This window comes from Pseudophryne corroboree, chromosome 3, assembly GCF_028390025.1.
Source record: "Pseudophryne corroboree isolate aPseCor3 chromosome 3, aPseCor3.hap2, whole genome shotgun sequence".
Taxonomy (NCBI): Eukaryota; Metazoa; Chordata; class Amphibia; order Anura; family Myobatrachidae; genus Pseudophryne; species Pseudophryne corroboree.
In genome coordinates this window covers 461,872,110-461,889,056 of record NC_086446.1, presented here as the reverse complement: position 1 = coordinate 461,889,056, position 16,947 = coordinate 461,872,110, and the positions used below count along the sequence as shown (strand labels likewise).

The window sequence follows — 16,947 nt, the reverse complement described above, 5'->3', positions numbered from 1 at the left end:
AAAATTATGAGAAATACAAACTTCTAAATGTAAAGTGTCTCATTGACATACAAAGCCTAATTTATAATTTGCTGTAATGTGTGTGTGTGTGTGTGTGTTTAAATTAAATACAGAAATAATAAACAATAATTTTAGAAAGTGAGCAGCCAGAAGTTGCACTCTGGTGGTCACGTGTCGTGCTATCGGGTCATGTGAGTCATATGCAGCGATTCCCCACGAAGTGGGTGCGGCTGATGCTTTGCCTCATTTGCATGAGCGCATCCGTTCCCCATGACTTGTCCAATAAGAACGCTTAATTGCCTTCAGCTCGCTGTGTGATTGGTGCGGCTGGATGTCTGTCAGTGCTGAAGTCTCACTTCTGCTATAAGTGACATTTTCTAGAGTTGCTGGCGGACACTCTGGTCTTGGACAGTAGTAGCTGCGGTAGCGGAGCGGGAGGAGGATGGCCCTGGAACGGCTGTGTGTGCTGGAGAAGGGACCCTCGGGCTACGGCTTCCACCTGCACAGCGAGAAGAACAGACCGGGTCAGTTTGTGAGACTTGTGGAGCCCGGGTCTCCCGCCGAGAAGGCCGGTTTGAGAGCGGGTGATCGGCTGATCCGGGTGTGCGGAGAGGATGTACGGGAGCTGGGACACCAGCAGGTGGTCGGCAAGATCCGGGCAGCCGCCGAGCAACTCACCCTGGAAGTGGAGGGACCCGAGGAGGAAGTAGAAGCGACCACGCAGGTATCCGGGTGTTGTTGCGGGTAGCTCCCACGCTCACCTTTAGCAGCCGGGTTGGTGCCAGGGTGGGTCCCGTCCTGCAGCCGCTGGGGTGGCCCTAATGCGGGTGTCTGTGCTTCACTAACGATACCTGTGGGTGAGCTGTCACTGGGGGTGTGGGGCTGCTGCTGCTCCTGGCGTCTCCTCTCCGGCAGCGCTGACCTGTGCTCTCTCCTCCCTAGGGTGTCCGGCAGCCGGTGGCAGCACCTGTCTCGGAGCGGGTGAGTACAGCCCAGTTAGTGCCCGATTGACTTGCAGGTGTACACTCACACGGAGAGGCAGCATAGGGAGGCGGTGGCTCCTGGGTGACCCGTCTCCTGTGCGTGCTGTCCTGTCACTGACCGATGTTCCCCGCAGACTTGGGAAATCGTAATACAGGGGCTGATTTTGGAAATCTGATTCACTGGTAGTCGCTGAATGTGGTGGTATTATGCCTGTAATCTCAGCAATTTGTGCCCTAAAGGAATAAGATCTGTAGTGACGGCTTAATTGCTATAGGGTGGAGTGTGACATGCAATTTGCGAACCAGTATACAGTATGCATGCAATGTGTATGGGCTAAAACGCACTACCCGGCCTTTGCCGGCCAAGAAAAAGCCAGGCTGCTTTTTCCCGTGCCGGCATTGTAGTTAAGTGTGGGTAGTGTCCCTTCACACTGCACGGCCCCGACCCGGCTGCCGGGTTGCAGCCGGAACTATCCACTAGAAGGTCCGTAAACCTTGTGTGTGTGAAGGGGAGCTTTCACACACAATGGGTTTTTTCCAAGCAGTGTCTAATGCTGCGCATGCGCACAGCATCACACACGGCTCAAAGCCATCCGGTGTGAGCGACTCTGCCGGTTTCTCCCAGATGGCAAACAGCCGGACAAAGTTTGTCCGGCTTTTTGCCATCCGGGAGAAACCGTCAGTCGCTCACACTGGACGGCTTTGAGCCGTGTGTGATGCTGTGCGCATGCGCAGCATTAGACACTGCTTGGAAAAAAACGTTGTGTGTGAAAGCTCCCCTTCACACACGGTTTACTGGCTGCAAAGACGGCCAGGCGCCCGCCCGGCAGCCGGACCTTCCAGTGGTGAGACCCGGCTGCAACCTGGCAGCCGGGCCGGGACCGTGATGTGTGTAAGGACACATTGCGCTGCATGTGTCTTTACATCACGGCAGCGGTTTAAAGCCGGCCGGGTGTTTGCCGGGCGGCCCCAGCCGCCTCGTGTGTTTCGGCCCTATGGCTTCCGCTTTTCCTCCCATATAGCGGCCAAGTAATACATTGTATTGTTTCTTTGAGGCATGCTAGTGAGTGTTATTGTGCAGAGATGATGAAAGTTATGTTTGTTTATCTCAATGTTGTGGTATGCCTTAATTTGACTTTCCTCTTACTGAGTTAAATACATTACCCACCTTTTGATTGTGTTCATTTTCTGTAACCTCTGTCTTTGTCTATTGTTGCATGAGTTTTAGGTGCCAGAACTGAGGGGTAAATATTTGAGTGGCATGCCTAGACATGCTGGGATGGCAAATCAATTTCTATTTCCTGTATCAGTGGCAGTATTCCAGGTACAGGTGTCTTTAAAATATCAGAAAATATCCTCAATATGTGGTATGTGACAAGTACCACAGGATAACTTGGTCTGTTTTACCATGCGGAACTTAAAAAGTAACTTGTAAATCTACACAATAAGTTACATGAGGGAGTAATTGGTAAGCAGGGGTACATGTGTGTACTTCCAAGACCTTGGTGCATTTATTAAAATGTTTTTTATATATATAAATTATCTTGTGTACATGCAATGATTGTTTTGCTAGTCCTATATAACTTTTGTTTCTAAAGAGTGAATTGCGTCCCAGACTGTGCACCATGAAGAAAGGTCCCAACGGTTATGGCTTCAACCTGCACAGTGACAAAAACCACCCAGGACAGTATGTCCGAGCAGTGGATCCTGATTCCCTTGCGGAATATGCTGGACTCCTACCGAAAGATCGCATCTTGGAGGTATGGGTATCTACTGTTGCTAATTGATGGCAATTTGGGAAGCAAAATGAATAAGTTGTTCTGTTTAAGGTCCTTATGGGATAAAGCTAAGTGACCGAGTATACATTTACGTGTGATGTGTGCGTATTGCAGGTGAATGGTGAAAGCATGTTGGGAAAACAACATGCTGACGTGGTGAGTGCCATTAAGTCAGGTGGTGATGAAACAACACTGCTTGTTGTGGATCCGGAGACAGATAAATACTTCCAGGAATGTCATGTGACCCCTCAAAGGGAACACCTGTCAGGTGAGTAAAATTGTTGACTTAGTGCCATTTCCCACTCTCCCCCCTTCCTCCCTTGTCCAATATTCTTAACCAGATTATAGAGATTCAATCTGTGCTGGGAGTTCTCATCTCATGTGGGGGAGGTGTGAAATATTCCTGTAATTTGCTCAACTAACTGTTTGCTGTGTTTTGTTGTAAACTGTAACTTTGACTCTTAGGTTTATGACCTACATCCCAAAAGAATTTTCAGGGGGGGGTTATATTTCTTTATTGCTTTTCTGCCTCCTGGGTTACTATGGTGACTTGCAGAATAATCCCCTTCAGTCTAATTGGTTTTCACACTGCAGACTTTCATTACTTTGCTGTCTGTATGCAGAATCATGTTCTAGAAGGAAAGTTGCTGACAGAATGTTTCACATACTAAGAAGCCCTGAAATAGTTTCCATAACATTCTTTTTTTTTTTTTTTTTTTTTTTTTTTTTAAATGAGCTTTGTGAACAGTTGTTGCTTTGGGCCGTCACTTTTTATTTTATTTTGCTGTTTATAGTTAAAAATAGAGGCGGAACAACTTGCATTGTTGGTAGCATCAAGCCAAATAGAACGGTCTGATGTGGTCATAACAATGTGTAAGAATATCTTGCCATAGCTGGAGTTGTAATGTCATTGTATTTATCTCCAAGGTCCTCTACCAGAAAAAGTTGCCAATGGAGACATAGAAAAGGTGAGGTTTCATTTTCTTTTCTGCTTTCTTTTGGTTCCTTCAAGCTTTGTATAATCAGCATTTTTTTTTTTTTTTTTTTTTTTGTCACAGGTGGACAATCTACCTGACATGGAGAACTCTGATAGCGAGACACCATCGGATTCTCCACTGTCTTCTCCGGAGCCTCAGCCGCTGGAAAATGCTCCCCGATTGGAAACTCAGAAGGAAAATTCTGTGGAGGTAATCTGAGCAAATGTATGAAATCACCTATGAAAAAACATGGCATGGGTTGTTCTAAAACAGAATCCCGAAACGAATGCACTGGAAATGCCTCCTTAATTGGCTTTCCTGCCGCAAAAGATATTTTTTCGTATACTGGCACACCCTAGTGCTGAACTAGTCAATGAGCTTCATCTATAGAATTGTGTGTGAAGGTGTCCATATGAGCAAACTGGTGTGGTTTGTTTTGTTTGGTAAGAAGTTATGGGCCTTACACATTGGCCGAGCTGCCCAACGGCAGAGACGGGTGACGTGGAGGGGCAGTGAAGTTTCTTCACTCCCCCCGTCACCCAGCTGTACTGAAGTGCAGGCAAATATGGACGAGATCGTCCATATTGGCCTGCATGTACAGCCGAGGGGGACCAGCGATGCGCGGGGCTGCGCATCGTTCATCACTGGAGCCTCCACACTCAAAGATATGAACGGTATCGCGTTCATTTATGGACGAGATCGTTCATATCTTTGACTGATGTCGGCCAGTGTGTAGGGACTATTAGTGTCATTTTCTGCCTGTGGTACGCGTTTTGAATTTAAATCTGTTATCTGTCTTTTAGGACTCTTTGAACTTTACCCCTGCCTCTGAAGCTCAGCCTGCTGCAGAATCTCTAGATCTCAATATGTCGTTGGCAGTGGCCAAGGAGCGAGCCCACCAGAAACGATCACAGAAAAGGGCACCTACCATGGACTGGAATAAAAGAAAAGAAGTGTTCAGTAGCCTGTGAGGGCAGAGAAGTCGTTTGGCTCCATCACAGCAATGTTCCTGTGATCTTAATTGCCAGCATCTTGTTTTCCATTCCTGTTACCAGAGATGGTGCTTCCTAATCTTGTAAATCCATTTTGGGAGTATATTTACACGTAACCTGTGAACCTGTCTACTTGTGTCTGGAGTTCAGGATAAAGTGTTGGCACCCAAGTGGGACCAAGATCCATGGTAACCTACAGCAGTGTTGCTGTCTTAGTCAGGTGCTGGAGCAAGATGCTTTTCTGTGTAAAAATGCACAAACTTTTCCTGTTAGTCTCAGACTTGCAAGGTCCTGCTAAATTTCCAGTTTTTCAACAAGTATACGTTTTTTCTAATGTTTTTGATTCACTAGATATGTTGTTCAGTGGAATACAGATTTCTCTACTTTTAACAGTCTTGCTGGTTTTGATTTGGGTGTACAAGGTATGGGCTTCGAGGAGAGATGTGTAGCTCTCCTTACAAAGTGTTTTGCTGTTTCACAATCCTCTGTTCAGGTGATTCCATAGGTTGATTACTCTTTTGGTTGACGGTTAATTCTGTGATCGAAGATTAATTGCCTCTATTGAGTTTTCTGTCCTGAGTACATCTAATTACTATGAAACTGAAGCTTCTTCTCCCCCCCCCCCCCCACCATTCCTATATGCAAAAACTGCATGGGTGGGCCTTGATTTTAGGAGGGAGGTACTTTGGCTTAGGGGGGACACTTATTCCCAACCCCCCCCCCCACACTTCTGCTCCCCATCCCACTTATACCTCTACAACATCTGCCGTGATAATTGGAGTTCTCAAGGAGGGAGATACTCCTGTGAGATCCAGAGTCCACACTGATTAAGAGCATGAGCCTTACTTCAGGAGGTGCAGGCATGGGTATAAGCCTATGGAGTTTACCCAGATGTTAAAAAGGTAAAACAAGCTGTTTTTGTCTCAAATATTGCAGCTTTAAAAATACATGGAGACTTGCCGAAATAGCACCAGCGCTGCGATTGCATAAGGCCCAATAAGTTAACATATTAGTTTCAATGTCGCTGACATTGTGAATCTACATAAAACTGAGTCAATATATTGATCCCAGTATATCAAAAGGATTTTTTTTTTTTTGTAGTCTTAAATCCATAATTCTCTCATACTGCAGGTATGTGTTTCCGTCCTTCTTCTGGTGTGGTGACTTTGCTTAAAGAATGCTACGAACAGTTGATAGTTTTACTACCTGTAATGTAAAACTACTGTTCTGCCATAGTGTACAATATAAATAAACATTCTTGATATGGTGGACCTCTAATGTACAGGTACTACCATGTAGGGTACTGAGAACATTAGCTGTTCCTATAGTGTACTGAGGGTGGCCTTTACTTGATATGGTCTATTGTTAACACTAATGTTTGTATGCCTGGGTGGATGCTGTATGTGTCAACTTGCAGAACATTAGATAACTCGTCATGGGTTATTTTAATGATGAAATTTTTTTACATTTGCCAAATCATTTGCAAGTTAAGTTTCATGTATGTTCTACTTTACTGCTTTAGTGCAGTGATGTCCATATTTAATGTAAATGCCTGGTCAATTGAACTGCTATACATAGGGAGAATTCAGTTTTTATTGTAGCCGCTGCTAGACAGTGCCTGATGGCAGCAATTCATCTGTTCAACAGTTCGGCCACCCAGTGGCCACTCTTCCCTCCTCCTGAGGTGCAAGAAAGTGTGCAAACTCTGCACTATGGGCGTCCGAACAGTAGTAGTTGGTACGCCCAAAGCAGGACTCTAGACAGGTTAAGACATTTTATGTGGCTAAACGCTGTCTGTTTAAGCAGGATGTGCATGATATGCATGTGTGCCCAAACAGTCTAGTCTTGCACGATTAAAAAAAAAAAGACACCCAAAACAATTGAATTCCCCCTATAGAGTCTAATTTATTTGAGCTAGGTGAGCAGCCTATTTTATTAAAAAAAAAAAAAAATTCTCGAGTACTTAATATTCATAAGGCCTGGTTTAACCTCCTGAGAATTTATACTTGTACTCTACATTCTCATGACTGTCAGGTTGGCCCACAAAATGGCTGCCACAATGTTGCATTCTTTGCAGACATCCAATTTACTACGTCTATCCTTTTACTACAGGAGCACCTAACAGGAAAAAGGTCTGTTCCCAGATCTCTGCCTCCCACCCCCTACTTTACCATATTATGGATTATTATTGGTCATGTAACCCCCTGCACTGCTCCTTGTGTTGGCTGAGCTACTAATCTTACCATTCTGCTAGGAGGTGACGTGTGCTCATTGCCAATCTCCATACAGCTCAACTTTCCAAACCAATAAAAGTTATGTTATGCAGCTTTGTTTTTCCAGCAAAGATGAACTATTGACACTGTCTTCAAATGTAATTACTATATTACATTCCTCTGAAGCTTGCATTCATTACCTATGAACCTGAAATATGTTGCTAGACTAGCACCTTCAGGTTTATGAGAAATATCTTAATTTACAATCGTTACAACAAACATATACATTTACTTTTCAGGAAATGTAAGATGATTGCATTAAGTTTAATGTGAATCTGGTGCTTGTGCAAATAAACTCCTTATACACTGCTGATAATCCTTATCAAAGTAAGTTGTGATGTCTGAGGCCTCAGTAAACAATGGAAGAAAAAGCGCAAATGTCAAATATAGCTGACTTGACAATAAATACCTGTTCCATGCCCATAACACTTGCTAGAGTAATATTTAGAATGGGAAAACATTAACAAACATGATTGTGCTAAATAATGCTTTTTAAAATGTTAAATAAAAAGTAAATGTTAATCCTCAAACTTCCAGGCCAATGTATAAAATGATGAGCTAGTTAAAATACAGGATTGGATATCCGTAACATAAATTATAGATGGAACAAGATTTTTGTTTATTAATCCAAAAAGTAGAGAAAGTTGATGTCGCACACCTCGTACCAAAACACCACCACCAAAAAAATTAAATCTGTCCCAACATATTTTACATGCACACTTTGTCAGGGGGACGCTGGAGAGTTAAGATGTGATCACATGGTGAGAAATCCTTTCGATTAAATTGCAAGGAAAGTTGGTGGAATTCACAAGGTATTGGGCAGCTTGTGATACTGATTTGCTAGGTTGGTATCGCAAGGCTAGATAGACTGTGCAGGCAAGTCCATCTTGATGATCTAGTACAAAGTATAGTCAAAATTGAAAGTACAGATAGTCAAAATCGGTGCTTCTGGTGGAAATCACATAGTCAAAAATCGGGAATAGCAAGTGTCTCACCATGTGTATGTGCCTTAAATATTGGCAAATACCCTGGTAATTAAGTTGAACCACCCAATTATAATCTCCAACAGTTCAATGGGCTGAACAATGCATGTGTAGTCTCCATCTTGGACATGCCCACATACGCTAAGGTACTTGCAACCACAAATACTATGCATGTGTAGTGTTCACTCTAGAATCCAGGCGGGGCGCTGTGAGTGCCGAAAAGGGGGCACAGCCATGCAAAATAGGGGGCGGGGTCATTCCAGGTAATAAAAGTGGCCGGTTCAGCCCGCAGACGTAAGAAAAGCGGGCGTGGGTGGCCAGCTGCGCCACTGTTGGCGTGCCCAGCACCTACGGCGGTGCTGGGCTTCCCCCAAGCGCGCTCTCATCTTTACACGCTGTGAGGGCAGGAAGCAGGCGGTAGTTTTAGCAGGGCGCCGCAGAAAGGGCAGGGCAGGTTTTGCCCTTAAAAAAATTGGGCAGTGCGTGGCGCCCTGCTAAAACTGCCTAGCGTGAACACTGTGTGGCAGAAGTAGATTTGCCAAGGGAGATTTCTTTTAATATGGGAAACAGATGGTTAAAAAAAAATTTTTTTATAATTACATAAGCAAATTCCTGCTCATGTTGTATGGGCTTCTTGACTAACTGCTTTGGATCAAGACTTGGGGGCCTATGTATTAATAACTGCAGTTATGAACTGTCCATATGGTGATGGATATTTTCATTTGTAAATGAAAAAATCCCCACTATGTACTAAAGAGAACTTGCAACCACATCTGTAACAATAACCACTGTCCCTGTGAGAGAGATTGAGTAACTCTGCATGTGCACGGGCTGAGAGAGGGCAATCCTAATAGCTCTCCTATGAGTATGCCTTCACGGCATAAAATGGTTTCTGCCATCTGTGGAGAGTGTAAACTAGGGGAAACAAAGTGCTAATTGAAAAAAACCATGCCTTGTAAGTGATTGCCCCTTTAGTTCAGCCAGCATTCTACACTGCGTCAAACTTGGGCGTCATTACATCTGGCCCCAGGTTTTAGTGACATACATGCTTGAACATACGGTTACATTATAATAACTGAGGTGCTGATTATCCTTAAAACCCGGGCTGTTAGTGCGTCTTTAGGACAGTGGTTTGGAGCCCCTAAAATAATGACTCAGTATCATAGGTAATTAATGTATCCTATCCCAAGATGCAAGTTGGCTAATTTTTGTAGGACAGCATATGAAGAGTGAAGTTCGAACTAGTGATACATTTAAAAACTGCTCTGAAATGACCAATCCCAGAGATTGTGGGGGCATCCTGGAGTATTTGGCATTATTGTTTATTTGGCCATAAAAAGTACATTTGGGGTTGATGCCCAATATAATTGCATCTCGTAACACTGAATACAGTTCCCATTTGAAACCAAGTAAAAGCCTAGACCAGTGCTTCTCAAATCCAGACCCCAGGACACGCTAATACTACTTTTTCACTGGTGTCCCAGGTCTGTCCCGAGATTTGGAACACAGTTCCAAACCGGGTCAACCCCAGGACTGCCCCATTTCCACTGTGGCACCAATACAGGTTATTCCCAAATCTGTGCTATTCACAATGGTGCAGTGCCAGGCTTGGAGATAACGTCATCTCCTTGTTCTTGAGAGTAAGGCTCTTCCCGTCCTGTAAACGGGTCCCGGGTTACCCATTTACACTGCAGCACACCTGGAACCTTCCCAGGTGAAACCCTGCTAAGTCACCCTTCTAAGATTCCTGGGTGACTGGACCAGGGTGGAACTGTTTCCATGGAGCTAAATCCTTGGTTGCTGCACGTTTATGTGCACTAAACCAGGATTTTCAGGTCAGTGTAAAAATAAGAATTTACTTACCGATATTTCTATTTCTCATAGTCCGTAGTGGATGCTGGGACTCCGTAAGGACCATGGGGAATAGCGGCTCCGCAGGAGACTGGGCACAAAAGTAAAAGCTTGAAGTAGCTGGTGTGCACTGGCTCCTCCCCCTATGACCCTCCTCCAAGCCTCAGTTAGGATACTGTGCCCGGACGAGCGTACATAATAAGGAAGGATCTTGAATCCCGGGTAAGACTCATACCAGCCACACCAATCACACCGTACAACCTGTGATCTGAACCCAGTTAACAGTATGATAAACGAAGGAGCCTCTGAAAAGATGGCTCACAACAATAATAACCCGAATTTTGTAACAATAACTATATACAAGTATTGCAGACAATCCGCACTTGGGATGGGCGCCCAGCATCCACTACGGACTATGAGAAATAGAATTATCGGTAAGTAAATTCTTATTTTCTCTAACGTCCTAAGTGGATGCTGGGACTCCGTAAGGACCATGGGGATTATACCAAAGCTCCCAAACGGGTGGGAGAGTGCGGATGACTCTGCAGCACCGAATGAGAGAACTCCAGGTCCTCCTCAGCCAGGGTATCAAATTTGTAGAATTTAGCAAACGTGTTTGCCCCTGACCAAGTAGCTGCTCGGCAAAGTTGTAAAGCCGAGACCCCTCGGGCAGCCGCCCAAGATGAGCCCACCTTCCTTGTGGAATGGGCTTTTACAGATTTTGGCTGTGGCAGGCCTGCCACAGAATGTGCAAGCTGAATTGTACTACAAATCCAACGAGCAATCGTCTGCTTAGAAGCAGGAGCACCCAGCTTGTTGGGTGCATACAGGATAAACAGCGAGTCAGATTTCCTGACTCCAGCCGTCCTGGAAATATATATTTTCAGGGCCCTGACTACGTCCAGTAACTTGGAGTCCTCCAAGTCCCTAGTAGCCGCAGGCACCACAATAGGCTGGTTCACGTGAAACGCTGAAACCACCTCTGGGAGAAATTGAGGACGAGTCCTCAATTCTGCCCTATCCGTGTGAAAAATCAGGTAAGGGCTTTTATAAGATAAAGCCGCCAATTCTGAGACACGCCTGGCTGAAGCCAGGGCTAACAGCATTACCACCTTCCATGTGAGATATTTTAATTCAACAGTGGTGAGTGGTTCAAACCAATGTGATTTTAGGAACCCCAAAACCACATTGAGATCCCAAGGTGCCACCGGGGGCACAAAAGGAGGCTGTATATGCAGTACCCCTTTGACAAACGTCTGGACTTCAGGCACTGAAGCCAGTTCTTTTTGGAAGAAAATCGACAGGGCCGAAATTTGAACCTTAATGGACCCTAATTTTAGGCCCATAGACAGTCCTGTTTGCAGGAAATGTAGGAAGCGACCCAGTTGAAATTCCTCTGTAGGGGCCTCTTTGGCCTCACACCACGCAACATATTTTCGCCAAATGCGGTGATAATGTTTTGTGGTTACATCCTTCCTGGCCTTTATCAGGGTAGGGATGACTTCTTCTGGAATGCCTTTTTCCTTCAGGATCCGGCGTTCAACCGCCATGCCGTCAAACGCAGCCGCGGTAAGTCTTGGAACAGACAAGGCCCCTGCTGGAGCAGGTCCTTTCTTAGAGGTAGAGGCCACGGTTCCTCCGTGAGCATCTCTTGAAGTTCCGGGTACCAAGTCCTTCTTGGCCAATCCGGAACCACGAGTATAGGTCTTACTCCCCTCCTTTTTATGATTCTCAGTACTTTTGGTATGAGAGGCAGAGGAGGGAACACATACACTGACTGGTACACCCATGGTGTTACCAGAGCGTCCACCGCTATTGCCTGAGGATCCCTTGACCTGGCGCAATATCTGTCTAGTTTTTTGTTGAGACGGGACGCCATCATGTCCACCTTTGGTTTTTCCCAATGGTTTACCATCTCTTGGAAGACTTCTGGATGAAGTCCCCACTCCCCCGGGTGAAGGTCGTGTCTGCTGAGGAAGTCCGCTTCCCAGTTGTCCACTCCCGGAATGAACACTGCTGACAGTGCTATCACATGATTCTCCGCCCAGCGAAGAATCCTTGCAGCTTCTGCCATCGCCCTCCTGCTTCTCGTGCCGCCCTGTCTGTTTACGTGGGCGACTGACGTGATGTTGTCCGATTGGATCAATACCGCCTGACCCTGAAGCAGGGGTTTTGCTTGACTTAGGGCATTGTAAATGGCCCTTAGTTCCAGAATGTTTATATGAAGAGATGTTTCCATGCTTGACCACAAGCCCTGGAAATTTTGTCCCTGTGTGACTGCTCCCCAGCCTCTCAGGCTGGCATCCGTGGTCACCAGGATCCAATCCTGAATGCCGAATCTGCGGCCCTCTAGTAGATGAGCACTCTGCAGCCACCACAGAAGAGACACCCTTGTCCTTGGCGACAGGGTTATCCGCTGATGCATCTGAAGATGCGATCCGGACCATTTGTCCAGAAGATCCCACTGAAACGTTCTTGCATGGAATCTTCCGAATGGAATCGCTTCGTAAGAAGCCACCATTTTTCCCAGGACCCTCGTGCACTGATGCACTGACACCTGGCCTGGTTTTAGGAGATTCCTGACTAGCTCGGATAACTCCCTGGCCTTCTCCTCTGGGAGAAACACCTTTTTCTGGACTGTGTCCAGAATCATTCCTAGGAACAGGAGACGTGTTGTTGGAATCAGCTGCGATTTTGGAATATTTAGAATCCACCCGTGCTGACGTAACACTAACTGAGATAGTGCTACTCCGACTTCTAACTGTTCTCTGGACCTTGCCCTTATCAGGAGATCGTCCAAGTAAGGGATAATTAAAACGCCTTTTCTTCGAAGAAGAATCATCATTTCGGCCATTACCTTGGTAAAGACCCGAGGTGCCGTGGACAACCCAAACGGCAGCGTCTGAAACTGATAATGACAGTTTTGTACTACAAACCTGAGGTACCCTTGGTGAGAAGGGTAGATTGGGACGTGGAGATAAGCATCTTTTATGTCCAGAGACACCATATAGTCCCCTTCTTCCAGGTTTGCTATCACTGCTCTGAGTGACTCCATCTTGAATTTGAACCTCTTTATGTAAGTGTTCAAGGATTTTAGATTTAAAATTGGTCTCACCGAGCCGTCCGGCTTCGGTACCACAAACAGCGTGGAATAATACCCCTTTCCCTGTTGTAGGAGAGGTACCTTGATTATCACCTGCTGGGAATACAGCTTGTGAATGGCTTCCAAAACTGCCTCCCTGTCGGAGGGAGACTTTGGTAGAGCAGACTTCAGGAACCGGCGAGGGGGAGACGTCTCGAATTCCAGTTTGTACCCCTGTGATACTACCTGCAGAATCCAGGGGTCCACTTGCGAGTGAGCCCACTGCGCGTTGAAATTTTTGAGACGGGCCCCCACCGTGTCCGAGTCCGCTTGTAAAGCCCCAGCGTCATGCTGAAGACTTGGCAGAAGCAGAGGAGGGCTTCTGCTCCTGGGAAGAGGCTGCCTGGTGCAGTCTTTTTCCTCTTCCTCTGCCCCGGGGCAGAAATGAGTGGCCTTTTGCCCGCTTGTACTTATGGGAACGAAAGGACTGAGTTTGAAAAGACGGTGTCTTTTTCTGCTGAGAGGTGACCTGGGGTAAAAAGGTGGACTTTCCGGCCGTTGCCGTGGCCACCAGGTCCGATAGACCGGCCCCAAATAACTCCTCCCCTTTATACGGCAATACTTCCATATGTCGTTTGGAATCCGCATCCCCTGACCACTGTCGCGTCCATAACGCTCTTCTGGCAGAAATGGGCATAGCACTCACTCTTGATGCCAGGGTGCAAATATCGCTCTGTGCATCACGCATATATAGTAATGCATCCTTCAAATGCTCTATAGTTAGTAATATACTGTCCCTATCCAGGGTATCAATATTTTCAGTCAGGGAATCCGACCACGCCACTCCAGCACTGCACATCCAGGCTGAGGCGATTGCTGGTCGCAGTATAACACCAGTATGTGTGTATATACCCTTCAGGATATTTTCCAGCCTTCTATCCGCTGGTTCTTTGAGGGCGGCCGTATCAGGAGACGGTAACGCTACTTGTTTAGATAAACGTGTGAGCGCATTATCTACTCTAGGGGGTGTTTCCCAACGCGCCCTAACCTCTGACGGGAAAGGGTATAGTGCCAATAATTTATTAGAAATTAGCACTTTTTTATCGGGGGAAAACCACGCTTTATCACACACCTCATTTAATTCATCTGACTCAGGAAAAGCTACTGGTAGTTTTTTTTACTCCCCACATAATACCCTTCTTTGTGGTACTTGTAGTGTCAGAAATGTTCAATGCCTCCTTCATTGCCGTGATCATGTAACGTGTGGCCCTACTGGACATTACGTTTGTCTCCTCACCGTCGACACTGGACTCAGTATCTGTGTCTGGGTCTGTGTCGACCCACTGAGGTAACGGGCGTTTTATCGCCCCTGACGGTGTCTGAGACGCCTGGACAGGCACTAATTGATTTGTCGGCTGTCTCATGTCGTCAACAGTTTTTTGTAAAGTGCTGACATTGTCACGTAGTTCTTTAAATACAACCATCCAGTCAGGTGTCTACTCCCTAGGGGGTGACATCACTAACACAGGCAATTGCTCTGCTTCCACATAATTTTCCTCCTCATACATGTCGACACAATCGTACCGACACCCAGCACACACACAGGGAATGCTCTGATAGAGGACAGGACCCCACTAGCCCTTTGGGGAGACAGAGGGAGAGTTTGCCAGCACACACCAGAGCGCTATATATATATATATATATATATATATATATATATATATATATATATATATATATATATATATATATATATAGGGATAACCTTATATAAGTGTTACTCCCTTTTATAGCTGCTGTTTATAATTTAGCTGCCAATAGTGCCCCCCCTCTCTCGTTTTTACCCTGATTCTGTAGGGATTGCAGGGGAGAGTCAGGGAGCCGTCCTTCCAGCGGAACTGTGAGGGAAAATGGCGCTTGTGTGCTGAGGAGATAGGCTCCGCCCCTTCACGACGGCCTTATCTCCCGCTTTTTTCTGGAAAACTGGCAGGGGTTAAATACATCCATATAGCCCAGGAGCTATATGTGATGTATTTCTTTTGCCATCCTAAGGTATTTCAGTTTTTATTGCGTCTCAGGGCGCTCCCCCCCAGCGCCCTGCACCCTCAGTGACCGGAGTGTGAAGTGTGCTGAGAGCAATGGCGCACAGTTGCAGTGCTGTGCGCTACCTTAGTTGAAGACAGGAACGTCTTCTGCCGCCGATTTCACCGGACCTCTTCGTTCTTCTGGCTCTGTAAGGGGGACGGCGGCGCGGCTCCGGGACCCATCCAGGCTGAACCTGTGATCGTCCCTCTGGAGCTAATGTCCAGTAGCCTAAGAAGCCCAATCCACTCTGCACGCAGGTGAGTTCGCTTCTTCTCCCCTTAGTCCCACGATGCAGTGAGCCTGTTGCCAGCAGGACTCACTGAAAATAAAAAACCTAAAATAAACTTTTACTCTAAGCAGCTCAGGAGAGCCACCTAGCATGCACCCTTCTCGTTCAGGCACAAGAATCTAACTGAGGCTTGGAGGAGGGTCATAGGGGGAGGAGCCAGTGCACACCAGCTAGTTCAAGCTTTTACTTTTGTGCCCAGTCTCCTGCGGAGCCGCTATTCCCCATGGTCCTTACGGAGTCCCAGCATCCACTTAGGACGTTAGAGAAAGGGGTATAACCGTGCATGTTTGCCATGTCTTCTTGCTGAAACACAGGTGTATTCCTTACTGGTGGCACATTTTAAATGATACCTAGGTGGTTCTAATTATTTCACTTGTGATTCTGTGAGGAGACCTGGAGAACATGCACTGTTGTTCCCCTTTTCCACCCAAATCCCAGGTCTGACCCCTAACTGGTACTGACCCCTTTCCACCACGGCTCCAACCCAGATTATTCCCTGGTCGGAGCTGTTTACACTGCATACGGATGCAGTAGCGCAGAGAGTCAGGCATTAGCCCCAGTAGATATTTTGGCTCCGCCCCATGATGTCTGATCCTGCCCCCGGTTCAGTGTCAGCGCTGCAGGAAGCAGTGTCCATATGTATCTTCCCATGCTGTAAATGGGAGCCAGGTCAGATGACCCAGTTTACACTGCCCTTAACCCGGGACCAACCCTGCAAGCTAGCTGGATTGGTTTCTCGGGTTACTGGACCTGTATTAACTAGAGATGAGCGGGTTCGGTTTCTCTGAATCCGAACCCGCCAGAACTTCATGTTTTTTTTCACGGGTCCGAGCGACTCGGATCTTCCCGCCTTGCTCGGTTAACCCGAGCGCGCCCGAACGTCATCATGACGCTGTCGGATTCTCGCGAGGCTCGGATTCTATCGCGAGACTCGGATTCTATATAAGGAGCCCGCGTCGCCGCCATTTTCACACGTGCATTGAGATTGATAGGGAGAGGACGTGGCTGGCGTCCTCTCCGTTTAGAATTAGAATAGATTAGAGAGACACTTGATTTACTAATTTTGGGGAGCATTAGGAGTACTCAGTAGTGTACAGTGCAGAGTTTTGCTGATAGTGACCAGTGACTACCACTTTTATTTATAATCCGTTCTCTGCCTGAAAAAAGCGATACACAGCACACAGTGACTCAGTCACATACCATATCTGTGTGCACTGCTCAGGCTCAGGCCAGTGTGCTGCATCATCTATTATCTATATATAATATTATATATATATCTGTCTGACTGCTCAGCTCACACAGCTTATAATTGTGGGGGAGACTGGGGAGCACTACTGCAGTGCCAGTTATAGGTTATAGCAGGAGCCAGGAGTACATAATATATTATATAGTGAGTGACCACCAGACACACAGTGCAGTTTATTTAATATATCCGTTCTCTGCCTGAAAAAAGCGATACACACAGTGACTCAGTCAGTCACATACCATATCTGTGTGCACTGCTCAGGCTCAGGCCAGTGTGCTGCATCATCTATATATATATTATATATCTGTCTGACTGCTCAGCTCACACAGCTTATAATTGTGGGGGAGACTGGGGAGCACTACTGCAGTGCCAGTTATAGGTTATAGCAGGAGCCAGGAGTACATAATA

The 16,947-nt window shown here is 46.3% G+C and overlaps 1 protein-coding gene across 1 annotated transcript; it reads left to right on the top strand.

Annotated features, from left to right (window-relative positions):
- The first annotated feature begins 377 nt into the window (after positions 1 to 377).
- NHERF1 (NHERF family PDZ scaffold protein 1) lies at positions 378 to 5,120 on the top strand. The gene is made up of 7 exons (XM_063960684.1): positions 378 to 724; positions 943 to 981; positions 2,582 to 2,743; positions 2,876 to 3,029; positions 3,689 to 3,729; positions 3,820 to 3,948; positions 4,542 to 5,120. Exons 1-7 carry the CDS (start codon positions 443 to 445, stop codon positions 4,707 to 4,709), a joined length of 975 nt encoding a protein of 324 aa, XP_063816754.1. The 5' UTR covers positions 378 to 442; the 3' UTR covers positions 4,710 to 5,120.
- The last annotated feature ends 11,827 nt before the right edge of the window (positions 5,121 to 16,947 follow it).